The sequence below is a fragment of the Sminthopsis crassicaudata genome, chromosome 4 (genome assembly GCF_048593235.1).
Source record: "Sminthopsis crassicaudata isolate SCR6 chromosome 4, ASM4859323v1, whole genome shotgun sequence".
Lineage (NCBI taxonomy): Eukaryota > Metazoa > Chordata > Mammalia > Dasyuromorphia > Dasyuridae > Sminthopsis > Sminthopsis crassicaudata.
In genome coordinates, this window is record NC_133620.1 from 321,815,642 (window position 1) to 321,835,400 (window position 19,759).

General features: G+C 41.7%; 2 protein-coding genes across 6 annotated transcripts in view; one reads left to right on the plus strand and one right to left on the minus strand.

The window, feature by feature from the left end:
• SLC16A3 (solute carrier family 16 member 3) overlaps positions 1-19,759 on the plus strand; it is a 57,401-nt gene that overhangs the window by 33,636 nt on the left and 4,006 nt on the right. For all 5 annotated transcript variants that reach the window (XM_074260500.1, XM_074260504.1, XM_074260501.1 and 2 more), the window contains 3 exons: positions 15,512-15,763; positions 17,327-17,470; positions 18,525-19,289. In XM_074260500.1, coding sequence (XP_074116601.1) covers positions 15,512-15,763; positions 17,327-17,470; positions 18,525-19,289 — 1,161 coding nt within the window. The remainder of the gene's footprint in view (positions 1-15,511; positions 15,764-17,326; positions 17,471-18,524; positions 19,290-19,759) is intronic.
• The window catches only part of CSNK1D (casein kinase 1 delta), a 78,208-nt gene continuing 69,226 nt past the window's right edge, over positions 10,778-19,759 (minus strand). The window contains exons 11-13 of the mRNA XM_074260505.1: positions 13,975-14,065; positions 12,681-12,777; positions 10,778-10,982 (exon numbers count right to left, since the gene is read on the minus strand). The gene's annotated coding sequence lies outside the window, so the exon portion shown is untranslated. The remainder of the gene's footprint in view (positions 10,983-12,680; positions 12,778-13,974; positions 14,066-19,759) is intronic.

Genomic DNA, 19,759 nt, shown 5'->3' on the forward strand with positions numbered 1-19,759 from the left:
TGGGATTGTCCTCTCTGCTCCCTCTGTGATCCACCACCTCCCCACATAAATTTGTCTGATGTGCAACCCACTTACTTATAGATCTGATCAAAGCCTGTTAATAAAAATTGAAAGGAACCCCAACTTTTAATTTATATAGGAGGAGACAAACCTAAAGAGATGATGGGCTTTGTCCCAGGTCACACTGCTGGATAGTAGTGGTAGACTTATTAACCTTTTGCTCTTCCCTCTTAGACCATGTGTATCTATCAGAAAGAAACAGGGCCTCAGCTGCCTGACCTCTGAGCAAGGGGCTTACAATGGGATGAGAAGAGTGGCTGAGGAAGAGCCAGGCATTGGAAATTCCAAAACCCCAGTCATCGACCAGAGAAAAGAGGAAACTTTTCAGCAACAGATCCCAATCCAGACCATTTCTAGGTCTTACATTCATGACTATATTTAGAGTTGGAAGATCTAAAAACAAAAGAAGCTGCCTTTTCTCTCAAGGGGCTTAATGAGAATGCATGTGGATTTTTAAAGGGAAAGGGTATCTGTCTGTGAAGTTACTCTCCATAACTGAAGGATGTTAAACTTGGTTTCTTAGAAAAGTCTCAATAAGAAGCTTAGAAGATAGAAAGGAGAAAAAGGATGTAGGATTTAAGTAGACTTTGAAGAATATAAAAGATAGAAGACTAGAATCTTACATTCGTCTATTTTCTTATTGGCCAACAGATCTGTGAATAGGCTTATATTTATAACAAAATGTGAGTCCAACACACATTTATGATATACATTTTTTTGTTGAATCCTTACAACAACAGATTAAAAAGAACCAAAAGACGAATTCAGAGAGTTTGTCCAATGTAAAATAGCATGTGGCACTGGATTTAGAGTCAGGCCTGGGTACATACTCAAATTTTACAATCCTATGTAAAATTCCTAAAAATATTTAGGGTAGTTCTTTCCTCATCTTTAAAATGAAGGAGTTTGATTAAATGATCCCTGAGGATTCTTCCAATTCTAAATCCAATGACCTAAAGAAAATAAGGCCCCTACAGGAGAATTTGGAGATCTTGCTTACAGAGCATTATCTGAAGGACTGAAGGGTGGGGCAAAAGTCAGAAAAGGTCTTAAAAGGGTTTGGCTCCCGGTCACAGATTCAGGCTGGGAGCAGAAGGAAGACTCCTTAAACTGAGGAGAAACTTGTAGAACTATAGAAAAGATAAGAAAATGGGGAACCACATAAGATACATTTTAATTCTTGATCCCACTCCCTTCCTATCCACTAGATGACCAGTCAGTGGATAATATGGACTATGAAGCAGTCAGCTATGAACACATTCTCAATTATGTTGGTGAGGAAGACCTTTGAAAGTTGGTTTACCTCTTGAACTTCAGCCTCTCAACCTGGAAGGCACAAGTCAGGTTTCTAGGTTGGAGATACAAATTTCCTTCTAGAGTTCTTCCATTTCCTATGGAAATTCAAGGAGAAAGGAATATCCCCTTACCAGTTCTCTGTTATGCAGAAGTAGAAGCACCTTCTGAAATTGCTGAGAAGTAGATGGTGACACTGGTGTGGCTCAGTTGTGCTGTTTTTTAATCTTAGACAATCAAGCCAGGATATCCTAGTTCACAATCAATTGATGGCACAGCCTAATTGCTGGTTTCTAAGGGAACACATTCCCAGAAATGACCATCAAAGAGCCAAAATGGAAAGAAAAAAAAGGAGAGAGATTTAAATAATAATTTTAGAATTGGTTCAAAATCCAACTAACCCTTCAGTTTTATGTTGGGTGATGCATTAGCCAGAGGCTATCCTGCAGAATGAGTTTGTTGGAGGTAGAGGAGGAGAGGCGGGGTGAGCCCAAATGACTAGGATTCTCTCTGGAGACTGATTCCCAACTCAGGTAAAGGTATACCTTGTTATGTTGTGCTTTGCAGATATTGCATTTTTTACAAATTAAAGATCTGTGTCCACCCTGCGTTGAGTAAACAACAGCATGTGCTCGTATTGTGTCTCTGTTACATTTTGGTAATTCTCACAATTTTCAAACTTTTTCATTATTTCATTATGTATTATGGCGATTTGTGATCAAAGATCTTTTATAATTGTTTTGGAGTGGGTGCCATGAACCATGCCCATATAAGATGTTGAACTTAACAGATAAATGTGTGTGTGACTGTGCCATGATGAGAGGTTTCCCCATCTCTTTAGCTTTCCTTGGGCCTCCCTATTCCCCAAGAAATTAAACCAATTAATAACTCTACAATGGCCTCCTAGTGTTCAAATAATGTTCAAATAAAAGGACGAGTCAACGGATATAGATGACTTCATTGTAGTCTTATTTCAAGAAATTGCTATAATCAAGGTAAGCTAAGTAGCCCAATAGATAGGGCAGTAGCCATGAACATGAGCTCAAATCCAATCCCAGACATTTGATACTTAACTAGTTGTGACCCTGGGGAAGTCACTTAACCTTGTTTTGAAAGAAAAAAGGAAAAACGAAATTGCCTCAACCACCCTAGCCCTCAGCAATCATCACCCTGATCAACCAGCAGACATCAGTGTAGTCACTTGGTAAAACCTTAGCAATATTTAATATTATATTATATAGTTTTTTAGACACAATTCTTATTGTCCTTTGTGCTTCAAGAGTACCAAATACTATCACTATGTTGGAATCAAAGTATGTCCTGTTGTGGGCGATCAGTCCAATAGCAATTGCTAAGGCTGTACTGCAGGTTCACACAAGTGAACATTTGGATGGAGATGTCTCTACTTTTGCACATCTCATGTGTAGTACTATTGCACAATTAATAAACTACAATATAGTGTTAACATAACTTTTGGGAAAACCAAAAGTGGTTGCTACATTGACTTGCTACATTGAAACATTCATTTTTTTTGGTGGGGGTCTGGAACCAAACCTGCAATATCTCCAAAGCATGCCCTGTACTATTCTTTCTCTCTCTGTGGAGCTGTGCCCCTGGAAAATGGAGATCATCTTAAGAAATATCATAGGTTTAAAGCTGAAAGGGACCTTAATTCAATTCCAGCCTTTTAAAGTGTGGAAATTGAGTGTCAAGGGTTAAAGTGGTTATACTAATTATAGCTAAAAAGATCAATGAGATCTGAATCCAGAATTTCCTTACTCCATGTTCAACTCAGCATACTGATTGTGTACCATAAAACTTGAAAGTCTCCCACTCCCCTTTCTGGAGTAATATATTTTTTTTTATTTTATTTTTTTTTTTTCCAAATACATGCATGCATAGCTTTCAACATTAACCTTTGCAAAATCTAAATTTTTCTCTCTCCTACCCCAAGGCAGCAAGCAATCCTATATAGATTAAACATGTGCAGTTCTTCTAAACATATTTCCATATTTGTTATGTTACACAAGAATAATCAAATTAAAAGGGAAAAAATGAGAAAGCAAAAAAACCAAGCAAACAACAAGAGTACTGGAGTCAGGAGTCCTGATTAAATCTGCAAATTACTTCTTTGATCTTGCCTCCTTCTCTGCAAACTCTTGCACCTCTAAAACTTCTGTGAGTCTGTGGATTTGAGAAAATTCCTAGAGTGTCTGTCTGGGTGAGAGTTGGGGGTGGGGATGAAGAAGGGGATTACGGTCAGTCAGTTATTTAGGAGAATGGTGGTTATTACTCAGAGTGGAAACTGGAGAGTATTCAGCGCCAGGCTGAATCATGCCCCAAGGACCTAGTTACTCTGAGGAAGGAAGCCGTGTTCTGGGAGACAGGCTTGTGAGTGGTGTGGGTATTAATCACACAGACTTCTCAGATCCGTTTGCCATGTTTGGGACGCTTTGCTGATGAAAAAGGCATTTTCGGGACTCATCTGCAGTGGGAGTGAGAGGGTTTCTCATGGAATGGTTCAGGGGGACTTTGTGCCCCGCTTGTAAGGGAGGGCACAATCTCTAGCCTTAGAAGGAGGGCAGGACCGGGAGTGAGGGTGTCCTCAGCCGAGCCCTGGATGCCCCTGTTTTCCGAGACTCTGGAGGAGAAAACCTCCCTGCTTCACAGCAGCTGTACTGTTAGAGCTGGCAGACGTACCTCGTCTGGGTGGACATCCCATTTAAGTAAAACAGAGCCGGCAGGCTAGAGCGTTTGAGTGAGTGCCAGTCCTTTTTTTTTTTTTTTTTTAAGTGGCCCAGCCATGAGCCTTTTACCTGTTGGGAGAGGGGGTGGAAGTGAGTAATAGTGTTTAGTGTGGCAAGCAGGATGGCGTGGTCAACCCGGGCTGAATTATCTAATTTGGATGGAGTGTATACTCTGAATATAGCTGTGGGTCCCTTGAGCTGAGTACTCCAGACTATACGGTAGCAGTTCCTCTCTGCCCGTCACGTCCGTCACGTCCCCCACGTCCCCATGCAGTTGGCTTTCCTCTGAGCAGACAGGCTGGCCCTGCCCTCCTCGAGGTGCAGGAAATGTCCGGGGCACCCCTGGCAGTCTCTTCCTGCTCCTCCGACTACAGTCCCCGATAGTCCAGATTCCCTAATGTGAATGTGAGCCCTCTCTGCCACGGAGAAGATGAGGGGGAAGAAGCAGAATAGGGGAAGGCTCAGAATCACCCAATATTAGGTTCCCAGGAAGTGGGGCCCTAGGAGGGACACCGCTCTTGCCTCAGGGGTCCGAGTCGGGAACTAACTAGATGACCTGCTCTCCCACTCTGGCAGGCTGAGAGAAGTTGCTTGGGGTCCCGAGAACTCTGGGGAGCAGCCAACTCTGACATTTGCATCCCCATTTTTGGAGATGGAGAAATGGAGAGGAGGGGTACAGGAACCTGCTTGAGGCAGGAAGTTAGTACCTTGAGGCCCTTCATTTTCCTCAAACATGTTTCAGCTCGATTGTGTACCCCGAGGAAGCATTTACAAGCAGTCTCATTCCATCTCTGCCTTCCCGTTTTATTGACCTCTTATATAGAGCTTTTGGCCATAGGGTTGGAATTGGCCTCTGATTCATTTATTCAATAAGTGTTTGTTGTGGTTGAGGTTGTGCTGGGCTTTGAGAGCTAAGGAAGACCAAGTCAGTAGGAAACAGGAATGGACCAGGTAGGAAGGGCTGGTAGATGGCAGATTGGAGTTGTTGCCTGGGTACTCCAGGCAAGACCACTGTGCAGTGCAGACCCGGGCGGATCTCCAGGTGACTTGTAATTCCCAAGGAATGTTTCCTCCATGCCCTCACCCCTGGGAAAAGTACCACCCCACACCACCGTGAAGACATGGGGGGTCCCAACATGGCCAGGGGCAAAAAAAAGTTGTGGCAAGTGCAAGGCTGATCTTTTTGGTTGGAGCAGAAGTGTAACCTAGGGGACATGTTGGATTGAATGAAGTAAAAGAGAAGGGGAAATGAATTAATATAAATAATTATTCCTTCCACATTGTGACTTTACCCACTACAGATTCCATATATCACGAGTTGCCATAAAATAAATGGGAATTTTGAGGAAGTTTTGTGGAATCCTCAAAGGACACAAGAACCAACAGGTGACAGAACCTATGATCAAATATTTAACTCAAATTTTACACTAATGTTTTGCACCCCACACCCCTAACTCTAGAGATGTGAAAGGGGTAATTAGTCAGGCACTAGTGCTAAGCACTTTTTGGTTGAGAAAATTGAGGCAAAAAGAAATTAAATAATTTGCCCAATGTCACCCAGCAAGTAAATGTCTGAGGTCAAATCTGAATCTATCCACTGTATTTAGGACTTAACTGCTCCCACCTATCTGGATTATGGCAAGATCAAAGAGTGTTCAGTCATTTTAATCGCATTTGACTCTTTGAGATCCCATTTGGGGTTTTCTTGAAAACATAGTGGAATCATTTGCTATTTTTTCTCAGATGAGAAAACTGAGGTAGTAAAACTTACAGCTAGTAGGTGACTTGAGGTCATATTTTGAATTCAGATCTTGGACTGAGTGCCTGGTGCCATATCCATTTTACCACTTAGCTACAACAAGGTCAAGCATATGACCATCTATTTCTATGTGGAGTTAAAGTGATGTGGAAGAGTAGTTCATGGGAACTGAATGGATTGAGCAACTGAGAAATTAGTGTATTTTAGGAGCAGCATGTTGAAGTTTTGCAGTGTGAGCTTAGGGGATGGACAGAGATAAAGGTACTAAACTGAGGAATAAAGGAGAATATACTGGAGGTTGCTAGATAATTGCTCCCAGTATGTTTAATATATATTGGATTACTTGCTGTCTAGGGGAAAGAGTGAGGAGAGGGGAGAGAACAATTTGGAACACAAGGTTTTGCAAGGGTGAATACTGAAAACTATCTTTGCATGTATTTTAAAAATGAAAAATTATTAAAAATAATTGCTATCAGGGTCTGAATTGGGTGATAATTTTGAAAAGCATAAACTTCAAAGGAGTAATAATTGCTGAGGGATAGTGTGGGAGAATATGGAAGTGGCACTGGGAAACAAGTAGTAATAATCTCTTCTACCGGGGACCCCCACACACAAGTAGGGGGGTATAAATGAAAGTGCAACCGATGTTAGGAAACATGACCAGGGATTGTATATCATCAAGAGGAGGGAGCCAGACTATGGAGGGAGTGAGAATGGAAAGGTTTTGAGATGAAAGCAGGTTTGCTGCCTGTGAGTAGAGACAGTGGAAGGGAAAGCCTGGAATTGGTTTGAGAAGGATGGGAGTGATGGAGTGAGCAGATGGGGATGGGAAATGAGAGTCACTGCCCCGAAGGCTTCTCCAGTAAGACTGAAGGGCCACTATTCTATTTCACAAACTTTCCATTCTAGGTACATTTGCTCAAACTCAGCAGCCTTCCTTCTCTGCAGAGCTGCAGATGTTCCATTTCTCTCTCCACTTCCTAGAATCCTTAGCTTCCTTCAAGGTTCAATTCAAGCCTCAGTTCTTATAGGAAGCTATTCTTGATCTACTTGTTCATGCTCTCTCCCCACCTCAAATTTTCTTGTATTTACCTATTTACTGGTATGGGGGAGCTAGGTGGCACTCCAGGGCACAGTATGCAGGATCTGGAATCTGAAAAAGACACACTCTCTTCCTCAATTCAAGTCTGACCTCAAAAACCCTGCCTGCCTCAGTTTCCTGGAAAAGGAAATGGCAAACTGCTCCAGTATCTCTGCCAAGAAAACCTAAAATGGGGTCACGAACAGTTGGATGTGACTTAACGACAACAATTTAGGAAGAGTAGTTTTGAATAAAAGATGAAGAAATTGAGCTTTGGAGAAGTGAGTGACTTAACAGGGTCACATAGGTCATATGTAAGACCCAAGCCTTAGGACTTCAAGCTCAGGGTGCTTTTCACAACATCACACTGATACAATTTTTCTTTTAGCTCCCCAAGGGCACTAAAGTGGGTGAGGTTAGCTAAAGCTAACTAAAGACTAATTTTTTAGTCTTTAAGGCTGAGCACACCCGAATCTCTGGATGTGTGGTTCTGACTTGATTTTGGACAAGTAGGCTCTTGTTACAGGTGCATTTCATCTTGCTAGTAAGCTCAGAAAGAGAATGGGTAAAGTAGCATTTCCTGGAAGGAGTGCCCTTGATGTAGCTGGCATTTTGTCAGACATTATGAAATCAGCCAAGTGAGGTATTAGAGGTAGTGCTCCCAGAGCTAGATAGGGATAGTGGTCTGCATTATTCCCATAAGTTGATATCCCACAAGAGGATACTCTTTACCTTGGTGAGGAAAGCCTCCAGGCTTATCCCTCTCCTGGAAGTCTATAGGATTTTGGTATTATATCATTTATATAGTATTAAAATGGGGCAAGTTAGTGGCTCAGTGGATAGAACTCCAGACCTGGAATCAGGAAAACTAGATTTTTAGAGTTTTCACACAGCTAGTATGGCTCTGGGCAAGTCATTTAACCCTCTTTACCTCCTTATCTGTAAAATGAGCTGGAAAAGGAAAATCTTTGCCCAGAAAACCTCAAAGGGGGTCACAAAGATTTGGATAACGTAGTATTAAGAACACTAGCAACTCCCACAGACTAATAACTGGTAGATTCACACCACTTTCTGATCCTCCATGGCTTTCCCAGTGTGCTCTGTATCAGCTCCAGATCTGGATGTAAGCCATACTTTCCTCCCTTTCCCTCCACTGCTGAGCTTCTGTAGAATCCCCTTTGGCCATTTGCTCTGGCTTTTAGTTGTGTCCTTCTCTTCCATTTCTTGGCACAAACAACAGGAGTGGTTTTGCTATTTCCTTTTTGAGCTCATTTTTACAGATAAGGAAACTGAGGCAAACATGGTTGAGTGACTCACCCAGGGTCCCATAGCTAGTAAGTGTCTGAGGCTGAATTTGAACTCTGCTGATTTCAGGCTTAGCTTTCTATCCACCGAACTGCTTAGCTGCCTGAGTGACCCTTTTCCTTTCCAGGAAGCTTCACATTTCCATAGTTTTCTTTCTATGCTGGAACCCCTTTTCAGGCAGAGAAGTCCTGGCCTGTCCTCCTGTGTGACTCATACTTCTTTTCCACTATACACTAGCCTCCTTTTTCTTTCCTCAGGGGATTTACTCCTTCAATAGTGGTTCATAGGGGAAAAGCAGGAAAATATTTGCTCTTTATAGGTGTTATAAATTTGCCTCTCCACAAACTTTTCCTACCAGTAGAATTTTATTTGCATGCAGAAATTATGTTTATTTTTTTATCTTTGTATTGCTGGTGCTTGCCACATAGTAAATGCTTAAGAAAAACTTGTGAAATTAAATTGAATGGAACATTTATTGAATGCTTATTATGTTCTAGGGGTTGTTCAAAGCCCCTGGAGGAGGACCTCAGTCCCATATTCCCTCAGCACAAGAATGGTAGAGCATCCTTTTCCAAAACAGGGCCTGATGATCTGTTATCTCTATTCTCTTGGCTGGAAGGCAAAAGTATTGGGACAGATTGACATTTGGGGAGATGGGGGGGGAACAATGGAAAGGCAAGAGTAGGAGACTGAATCATCTTCACAGTATTTCCAATTGGCATAAATCAAGAAGAAGATATTGTGGATGACATCAGGAGGGCTGAATGACTGTCAAGTTTATTGAGCCTACAAAAACACTTTTAATATTCCTTAGCCCCTATCTGTCTGGTTTGGGGTTGAGGAGACACAATCTACTCTACCATGAACTATATTCCATAATGTGGTAACAGGTTAGACTTCTGGGCCCTACAAAAACTTAGAAGAATGGGGAAAAAAGAGGCTGCTTTGGAGTTGTAGATGGAGGGATGAGGGTGAATTTCTGCTCCAACTATATGCCTTTGGGTAATGATAGTTTCAAAGCTTCAGTTTCCTATTTTAAAAAGGGTTGAGAACTTTGGAGTTGAAGCAAGAATATGTGATGATCAGCTATGACAGACTTAGCTCATCTTAGCAATATGGTGATCCAAGACAATTCCAATAGACTTGGGATGGAAAATGCCATCCACTTTCAGAGGAGAGTAAATGCGGATTGACCTTTTTGTTTGCTTTTTCTCAAGTTTTTCACCTTTTGATCTGATTTATCTTGTAAAATATGACAGATATGGAAACATGTTTAAAAGGATTGTACATGTATAACTTAGATCACATTGCCTTGGAGGGAAGAGGTAAAGGAACAAGGGAGAAAAAAATCTGAAACACAAAATCTTATTTTAAAAAAATTTATTTTTAATTTGTATTATTTTATTTTTCCAAATACATACAAAGATAGTTTTCAACATTCACCTCTGTAAAACCTTGTGTTCTAAATTTTTCTCCCTCTCCCCTCTCCAAACAATCCAATGTAAGTTAAACATGTGCAGTTTTTCTACACATATTTCCATATTTGTCATGCTAGGCAAGAAAAATCAGATCAAAATTTTTAAAAAAAGAAGAAAAAACAAGCAAGCAACAACAAGAAGATGAAAATACTGTGCTTTACTCCGCATTCAGTCTCTATAGTGGAACACAAAATCTTACAAAAATGAATGCTGAAAAGTATTTTTATATGTATTTAGAAAAAGAAAATACTGTGAGGGAAAAAAAGAAATTTGGAGTTGAAAGGGACCTTAAGAGTTAATCTAATCCAACCACACCTTTTTAATCATTGAGAAAACCAAAGTATTAGAAAAGTTGACTTACCCAAAGTCACCTTGGGAGGAAGTGGCAAAATTGGGATTTGAACTCAGTTGTATAAATTCCAAATCCTATGTATATGACACTCCTTCCTCTGATGTTTGTTGTTGTGGTGAAAGCCTGACACTACAGATGTGAGTTGTAACTTTGGATCATTTCCCCTTGGAAATCTCATTTAACAATTCTATATGTCTGCTCCTGAGGATTTGGAGGGAGTTCCCAAGGGAAGATCTCAGAAAGGAAGAAATGGTGGGACTTCTCATTTCTTCCAGGCAGGAGGGGTGCATTATCTTAGCCTTTTTAGGAGCATTTTGTAGACCTAACATACATGAGCAAGGCTGTGAAGCTCAGAGTGGCAATAATGTTCAATTTGAAGGCTACCTTCTGCTGCAGGAGCCCTTTGTCCCTACGCCCATGTGAGGCTTTTCTCCCCTAAGTTTACTGCTATCTGTTCTGTTTAAATCTTGTAGTTACAGATTTATATAGATATTGTCTCTCCTTGTGGGCAGGGGTTGTTTGGCTTTTTTTAGGGAGGAGGGTAGGAATTCTAGTGTTTAGCAGAGTACTCTGGCACATAAATTAGCATTTAATCAATGCTTATTGATTAGTTGCTAGGGATCAGGCCTGAGCATCCATCAATGAAAGAGCAAATGGTTCTACAAGAGAGAGAAGCAGAGATAAATTCAGAAAATGAACTTATAGCTATCTCTTTTTAGTTCTTTCATAGCATATAGTGACACACATAAACATGAAAAGCTGACAGATTTACATCGTTCTTTCCCTTGCTTTGAAACTGTGTCTGAGGGACTGATGCAGGTCTATGCAGGTCCAAGTCCTTAGCTGGGTGCTACGTGGCCTCTGGGTGATTCTTAGGGTCTTCGGGATCCTTGGGTTCTACTCTTGGCTTTGGGTCAGGAAGTTCAAGCAAGTAGGCAACCATGTAGTCAGGGAATGGGGCAGAGCAGGAAGGAAAGAGAAAGATACCTGAGATTGTGGGCAAGAATAATACAGTAACAGTTAAGACAAAAATGGATTTTAGAGATCATTTTACAGAGGAAGAAACTGAGACCAAAAGATATGAAGAACTTACTTAAGATCATGTGGCTAATTAGTGGAAGGCCTAGCATTGGAATCCAGAACTCTTGGTTCCTAGTCCAACACTGGAAATTGGGTAAGGTTTGGTTTAGTTTGGTCACAGAAAGCCAGTGGAATGTAGTAATTCTTCCTGAGCACTCAGACATGCTTCTATGAAGAATAGAAGGCCATTTTATTTTTAAAATATATAAATGGATGATAATGCTTTTGGCTTTACAGATGAAGTTAGAAGGAATCAAATCTTCAGATGAGAAGGCAAGCTTTGTATTGTGGGAGAGGGTAAGAAGCATATAAGACTGCTCACCTTTTTGTAAACAGGAAAATTACAAAAAGAAATTAAATTTTAAAAAAATTAGCAAGTTCTTTTGAACACTGAAATACTGTGTCCTTTGTCATCAGAGAGAGGACATGTCAGGGGAACCAGAAAGTAAATGCATCTTTCTATACTCTTTGAAACAGGGGTGTTTCACTGGGAATTGCAGAATACAATGCTTTAAGGGAGGCTAGGACAGAAGGACCCAGGAGAAACCCCCTATTAGCTGCTTTTTATGGAAGGCACCAAAATTCTTATTTAATTATTCTTAATTATTCTTAGCAGTCCTAAGAATAAAATAAAACTAGAAATAGCAGTGCCATCTTCATTTGTGAAAATCCCAAAGAGACAAATGCTACAGGAATCACCTCAGGTCTCTAAGAAGTGGATAGCATTCCTTTAAAACTCCAGGCAGTTTTCTAGAAATGTCCTTTGCTGTTGTGATCTCACAGACTCATAGAATTGTACATATTTTTATTTTAAATTATAGCTTTTTATTGTCAAAATATATACATTAATACTTTTTGACATTCACTCCTACAAAATCCTGCATTCTAATTTTTTCCCTCCACCCCCTCCCCTAGTCAGCAAATAATCCAATATATGTTAAACATGTGCAGTTCTTCTATATATATTTCTACAGTTATCATGCTGCACAAGAAAAATCAGATCAAAAAGGGGGAAAAAAACAAAGAAAACAATGCAATCAAACAACAAAAAAAGTAAAATATTGTATTGTGGCCCATATTCAGTGCCCAGAGTCCCCTCTCTGGGGGCAGATGGCTGTCTCCATCACAAGACCACTGGAACTGATCTGAATCATCTCATCATTGACCAGAGCTACATCACATAATCTTATTGCCATGTATAATAATTTCCTGGTCCTGTTCATTTCACTCAGCAAGTCTCTCCAGGCCTTTCTAAAATCATCCTGCTGATCATTTCTTTTTTTTTTTTTTTTTGAGGCTGGGGGTAAGTGACTTGCCCAGAGTCACACAGCTAGGCAGTGTTAAGTGTCTGAGACCAGATTTGAACTCGGGTCCTCCTGAATTCAAGGCTGGTGCTCTATCCACTGCGCCACCTAGCTGCCCTTGCTGATCATTTCTTACAGAACAATAATATCCCATAACAGAATCATTCATATTAATGATACAAAGGCAAAAGTGGCATCAGATCCAGCTTTTTGAACCTTACCTTGGGGCATCAGACAGCACTTTCCCTTAGTTTGTTACCTTTCATTTCAGGAGACAGATTTCCATGGGGATGCCCAGTGCATATACGGCTTCAGGATCTTAGGAGGATAAGGGGTGAATTTGGTATGTGATGCTTCTCAGTTGTAAAGGGGTAGTACAAAGGGCATTGACTCTGGGGCCATATCTAGATTTAAATTATCCTTCCATTCCTTCCTGGTGTGACCTCAGGCACTTCCCTGCCCCTCCCACTGGGCCTGTTTCTTTATATGTCACATACATTTTGCTTGGGGGAGTCTTTGGACCAGTTGGGTTTCTAAGGACTCTTTCAGTTCTGAAATTGGTGAAACAAAAAACATGGTGGTTCTTATGTCTGTCACCATTGCACTCCTCTAGCTCACTCACTTGAGAAGGGAAGGGACCTGATTCAGGCTGCTTACAGACTAGTCTCCCTTATGCCCCAAGGGCAGTCTTGCTTGGGTTATTTCTGGGTTGGTTATGTGGCTGTCATATAGATAGGGTGGTTATAAATGTCACCAAAAGGCCACTCAGTGTGGTGTGTGTGCACACATGTGCCCAGCACTCAGGGGACTGGACCTATTACATCAGGCTTAGAGCTTCCTCTTCCTTGCTTCTCTCTGCTCGTATTACAGTCCTTTATGAGGAAGATCATGTCTTACTGGCTCCAATGGGAGCTAAAAGCATTTTAGCCTGTGGGGGAAGAGCAGCACAACATGTTCTGTTGTGAACCTCGTGAAGCAAGGGGATACTTTCAAGTCACAAAATAAATCAGGGATGGCCTTTGAGTTCTAACTTGCTTTAAATTTTCCTGACCTTCTCTTGCCTAACTTAGAGTGGAGACACTGATGTTTATGTTTTTAGAAAATCCAGTTTTTCTGCTAAATGAATTGGCCCAGAGTGCCTGGGAAGTTCCCCCATAGCTAGGCATTATTTATTAGTATTTTGTCTTGAGTTATTAATCTTTTTTCTCCTTCTCTCACTTCAGTGATTAGTATTATCAGGATCGTATCATTCCTTAGCAATTTTGCTGTTCGGAATCTCTAAACCTAGTATTCCAGCATTTCCCTTCTCTCCTTCACTAGCCTTTGGGGAAAGATAGGGTCTGGACTTTATAGGCTTCTGGCCATCCCTTCCCTGTTATCTGCCAGTGCCCATATGCAGGAGCTGGAGGACGTTTGATTAAAATGTAGTTTTGCCCCTGGTTTTTGGAAGCAGTGTAGAATTAGCAAATAAAACCCAGAGCACTATCCCTCCCAGACCTTAACACCCAGCTGTACCTTCAGATGGAAGAGCGATTAGTTGATTAGTGACACTTGATTTAGTTTGGTGGCCAGGTTAGGGCTCATCACCAAAATTTTCAGGACAAATCTGAAAAGAAAAAATTGGAAAAAAAAAAGTCTTATTCTTCCTCCATCTAATTTCCACCAATTGTAGTGGGAATGGGCACAGTTGAACTCCATGGATTGTGAAGTTTTTCCTTTTGCATGAATGAGTTGCATGTATCTTCCCAGACAGCCTCTATGAGATTCCTTTTCTGGTTTACAGAAATGCAGCATGCTGTGTGAATTTCAAGAAATCTTCCAAGTTTGCTCCCTTCAGACTATCTCAGGCTCATGGAGGAAAGGGTGTTGGGGAGAGGTATATTTGTGTGCCAGGAATTGAATGTTTTCTACATACTTCTTTAAATTGTTTTAGATAATTATATAATTTTTATTATAATTATATTATAATTTTTTTCCAGAGGAGGCTTTCATGATATTTAACTCAGAGTGCCTAATGGTGTCTATTTTGTACCTGTCTCTCTTCCCCAGGCAAGAAATTAGGGAATGTTGTTCTCTGTTTAATTAGGACACTGATTTGTCTGTAAGTGACCCAATAGGTGGCAGAAATGCAAAAACTGCAGTTTATCAGATAATCACCACTGAGTGGGTCACTTGATAAAGTTGCAGTTTTTGCATTTCTTTTGGGAAGAAAACAGTGTTTATGACAATGTGCCTTGAAAGATGGGGACCTAATTTACTTGTCCACCATATTCTGTGGTAGTTATCCATCTGTTATTAGATTAGTAAATATTTATTAAAAGCTAACATGCTGGGGACTTAGGTCAGGTCCCTAGATTCCATGGAATGATAACCAATTAATTTCAAGAAGTTTTGTGAAACAAGGAACTTCCAAATAGGCAGTGATGGGGTGCAGTTGGGAACCTTTACTGTTAACTATTTTCTCTTTTTGAGCAAGGAAGCAGTGAGTGAGAGTGCCCTCTGCTGATTAATGGGGAGGCCCCTGGTACGATGGAAAGAACGTTCAATTGAGAGTCAAGGAGACCCAGGTTGTTAGACTTGCATGCGTCTTTGTATTACAAAAATGTTACAAAAAAAGATTTTTCCTTCAAAGATTATTTTCTCATTTATAAGATAAAAGTGCTGGTCTAGTTGATCTTTGAGGCCCCCCTTGTAGATCCAACATCAGGACTTGTGGTTTGGTGACATTTGGTGGCAATCTCAGCCCTTCAGAAGGGAGGTAAAGGATACCGCATGAACAAGATCCACTGGGATCTTGGGACGGAAAGGCCCATGTAATTTGTTCTGTCTTGCCCTTTAAAACTACCTCTCAGGGGAGCCCAAGTCTCACAATTAAATTGTTTCGAAGCTGGTTTCTCGGTTCCCTGGCATGGGATGGGTAACCGATGTGTGATCCTTATTTCTCAGATGTCTCTTGCTTGTGTAACTCTGTCTCCTCCCTAAACCTGCTGAGTCTTGGATGAGATTATTTCTCTGAGGACCCGGAGTGCAATCTTCTGTCTTTCCTTCTCAGACGCTTCGTCCGAGTCCCTGCGGGAGAGCATGGGAGTGGTGGTGGCTGATGATGGACCTTCAGGTGTCAGGGCCCCGGATGGGGGCTGGGGCTGGGCCATCCTCTTCGGCTGTTTCATCATCACGGGCTTCTCCTACGCCTTCCCCAAAGCAGTCAGCGTCTTCTTCAAGGAGCTCATCCGGGAGTTTGACATTGGCTACAGTGACACAGCTTGGATCTCCTCTATCCTGCTGGCCATGCTCTATGGGACAGGTGAGAAGAGAAGTGGGAGTGCTTGAGGGAAGGGACCCCTTGGAACCTATGTGTCACTCCCAAATCTGCAAAGAAAGTATGGGCATAGAGTAAAAGGAGGAGGCTGAAGAAGCAAGTGCAGTTCAGGGATGTATGAGTTAGGACAGGAAGACCCATTCCTGGAACCTTTCCAGTTTCTTTTATAATTAAATCATTCCGTTGTCCAGATCAATTCATATAAGTTGATTGCTACTCTTCCTAATCAAATCTACAAAGCTTAATTTGTATGATTAAAGCATTGAGGGGCCTTCTAGCCCTTGCATCCATTGTTTTTCTCAAGGACTAGATTTCAAGATTTCTGGAATCTAATTCTGGAATGGTGCAGTCTCTGACTTGGTCTGAATTTCTCCCATGTAATTTAGGCCTGGGACAGCTAGGTGGCGCAGTGGACTGAATTCAGTCCTGAATTCAGGAGGACCTACGTTGAAATCTGGCCTCAGACATTTAACTCTAACTAGCTGTGTGACCTTGGTCTAGTCATTTAAACCCAATTGTCTCAGCAAAAAAAAAAAAAAAAAATATATATATATATATATAGGCCTAATATAACATTATAATGCAAAAAGACTTTTCAAATAAGAGTAGAGAATCCAAGTTTGAATCCCAGAGCCCTGCCGTGTGCTACGTGTGTGATCTTATCCCCTCTGGGTAGTAGCTTTTTTCTTTGTAAAATAAGGGTTTTGTACTAGATTATTTCTACACTCCCTTTTTAGCTTCCCAAGTACTAAGTATACTGACTGAAATCTTGAGAAAAATCAGCATATGGCAAATGATTAGTCATTCAAGTACCCAAAGGGTCTTATAAGACATCTAGGTGGCGATTATTATCATTGAAGTACAGATCATTCTTGATCATCTGAACTAATGAAAGGGAGCAGTGGTTTATAATAATAAAGAATTCTATACATCTAAATAGAAAAAATTTCTATTCTGCTATAGTCTTCAGATAAAGGGCACTGTGGAAGAGTCTTTTGAGACGGGGCACCTTGGCTAGGTACCAGAATTGGCAGGGGCACAGCCCTCCAGGGTTACCCACTAGGCACGCACATATATACTGAACAAGTGTCATGATACTGGAAATAAATTAGTGTGGAGTAAAAACTCTTGTTACAGAATCTCTGCCTATGTAATGTCTCTGTGGGTCTGGATGGTGTGCTCCATCTCACGTGAGTGAGACATAAATGACTTCATTCTATAATCACAAAAGCTGCAGTTGTCCCAGGCAAAATCATTTCAAAATTATGTGTCTTAGAGTGGATGAAGTGCAAACCCTCTATCTTTGCTGGAAAAATGTATGTTCCTGATGTGTCCTTTTCTTGCACAAAAGACTTCATTATTAATTATTGCAGCTTGTTAGACCTGATGCCTGGTGCATGTGGCTCAGAAATAGGAGAGAAAATAAAAATTACTTGTGGCAATTAAAAGCTGGCTTCAGTGTAGTGGTAGGCCATTTCAGAGGTTGGAGGAGGATGGACAAGAGGATTGCAGTCTTGGCCCCCAGTAAGCCTCGTTTCTGCTTCTCAGGTCCATTGTGTAGTGTGTGTGTGAACAAGTTTGGCTGCCGGCCGGTCATGCTGGTGGGTGGTCTCTTTGCCTCATTGGGGATGGTGGCTGCCTCCTTCTGCACCAGCATTATTCAGCTCTACCTCACAGCCGGAGTCATCACTGGTAAGTACCGGAGCTCAGACAAGGGTCGGAAATCCCACGTAGGTATTAAGCTTTTAACACAGGCAGCTTCCTGTGATCTGAAGCCCCCAGGAGGGATCCTATGAGCTGCAAGCAGCTCCACCCCCCCAAGTTACCAAGGGGACTCAATATTGTAGATAATGTGGAATAACAAATGGCATTCCTATAAGGCTTTATGCCCATTGCCCATTGCCTCCTTGGCTCACCCCCCTGGGGGCAGTCAGGTTTGCAGCCATTATTGTCTTGTCCAGTGTTCTCCAATGAGTCCTCCTGGGATGATACCATTTATTTGACCTGACCTTGCCAGGTATATATGGGGTTTGATAGATTTTTGTGATCCTCTTGTGGCCATTGCCAGTGAAGAGAGAGGAGAGGTCACTTCTCTAGGGGTAGTATATATACATATATATATATATATATATATATATATATATATATATATATGTATATATGTATGTATGTATATAATGTACATAAATATAAAAATAATATAAATATTTATCTTCTAAAAGACAAGGAAGATTTTAGCAGAAGATAGATCACTGGATAAAGAAATCAGATTCTTTCTAGCTGAAATATAAGTTCATGGGGTTGGATAGCTTCACAGGGAGGTCAGATGCCTTGTCTCTCCCAATTCTGATCCCACACAGATGCTTCCTATAGAGGTTTTGTGTTTGTGAGGGAAAAAATAATGTTAACAAAATCAGCCAGACTAAATGAAAGTCATTTACATATAGCCTTCTATCGGATCACACAATTTTGGACAGGAGATTCCCCTTTGTAGAGTATGCTTTTCTTATGCTGATTTTCACATTACTAACATAATGGGGAGGAGGTGCACAAGTGAGCAGAATGAGCCCAAATCATTTTTACATAGAAGGCTGATTGTAATCATTAAATGGAATAAGAGGAAAAAAGTGTGGCTGGAGTCAATGACAGTGGATCACAAATCAGATTACTGGGGAGGGGTACCTCTAGAAAGGACTGATTAGCTGAGCCCCGTAGGTTCTAAACTCCTCTCGTTGCTCTTTCCAAGGCCTGGGTCTGGCACTCAACTTCCAGCCCTCCCTCATCATGCTCAACCGCTACTTTGACAAGAGGCGCCCGATAGCCAACGGTCTCTCCGCCGCAGGGAGCCCTGTGTTTCTCTGCGCACTCTCTCCCCTGGGACAGATCTTACAGGATGTTTATGGATGGCGAGGGGGCTTCCTCATTCTGGGGGCCATGCTGCTGAATTGTTGTGTATGTGGGGCCCTAATGAGGCCTCTGGAGAGTCCCAAGAAGCTTGAAGTCTCTAAGGAAACATCAAAGAAGAAGTCAAAGAAGCTCCTGGACTTAAGTGTTTTCAAGGACCGCGGCTTTGTGGTCTACACGGTGGCAGCTTCCATTCTGGTCCTGGGGCTCTTTGTGCCGCCGGTTTTTGTGGTGAGCTATGCCAAGGACATGGGGGTGTACGACACCAAGGCGGCCTTCCTGCTGACCATTCTCGGCTTCATTGACATTTTTGCCCGGCCCCTCTGTGGATTTGTGGCTGGGACCAAGTGGGTGCGGCCACGCTGCGTCTACCTCTTCAGTTTTGCCATGTTCTTCAATGGCTTCACTGATCTCATAGGCTCCATGTCAGACTCCTACACTGGCCTGGTGGTCTTCTGCATCTTTTTTGGCATATCCTACGGCATGGTAGGAGCCTTACAGTTTGAAGTGCTCATGGCCATTGTTGGCACCCAGAAGTTCTCCAGCGCCATCGGCCTTGTACTGCTAATGGAGGCGATTGCTGTGTTAGTTGGACCCCCTTCTGGAGGTGAGTGTCTTCTCACTTTCATATCAATGTCATTAATTATCATTCTCCTTTCTAGAAGTAGTGAAGAATAGCCCATCTGGTTGAAGACACTAATCACTTCTATGTGAAGCTCACAAAAATATTTAGTCACTTGTTTCCTAAACTTTTTTTCCTTAATGAGGCCAGCCACCTGCTCAGCTCGGGCCAGACCCTTGTAGGGATTCTCATTGGGAGACTACACATCACTCTTGATCTTTTTGGGCTATGTTTCCAGGAGGTGAGAATTCACCTTAGCACTGGGGTTGGTTGGTAACTAAAGTCTCTGCCTTGTCTCTACTTCTGGGGAAAGGAACGTGGTAGGATTGGGGTATACTTTCATGGATCCAGGGTCCCATTAGCACAGTGACTCCCTTCATCCATGCAGATTTGTATTTTCTTCTCCCTCATAATCCCACCACTCCTTTTACAGAGTGGTTCTATCCAATATTCTG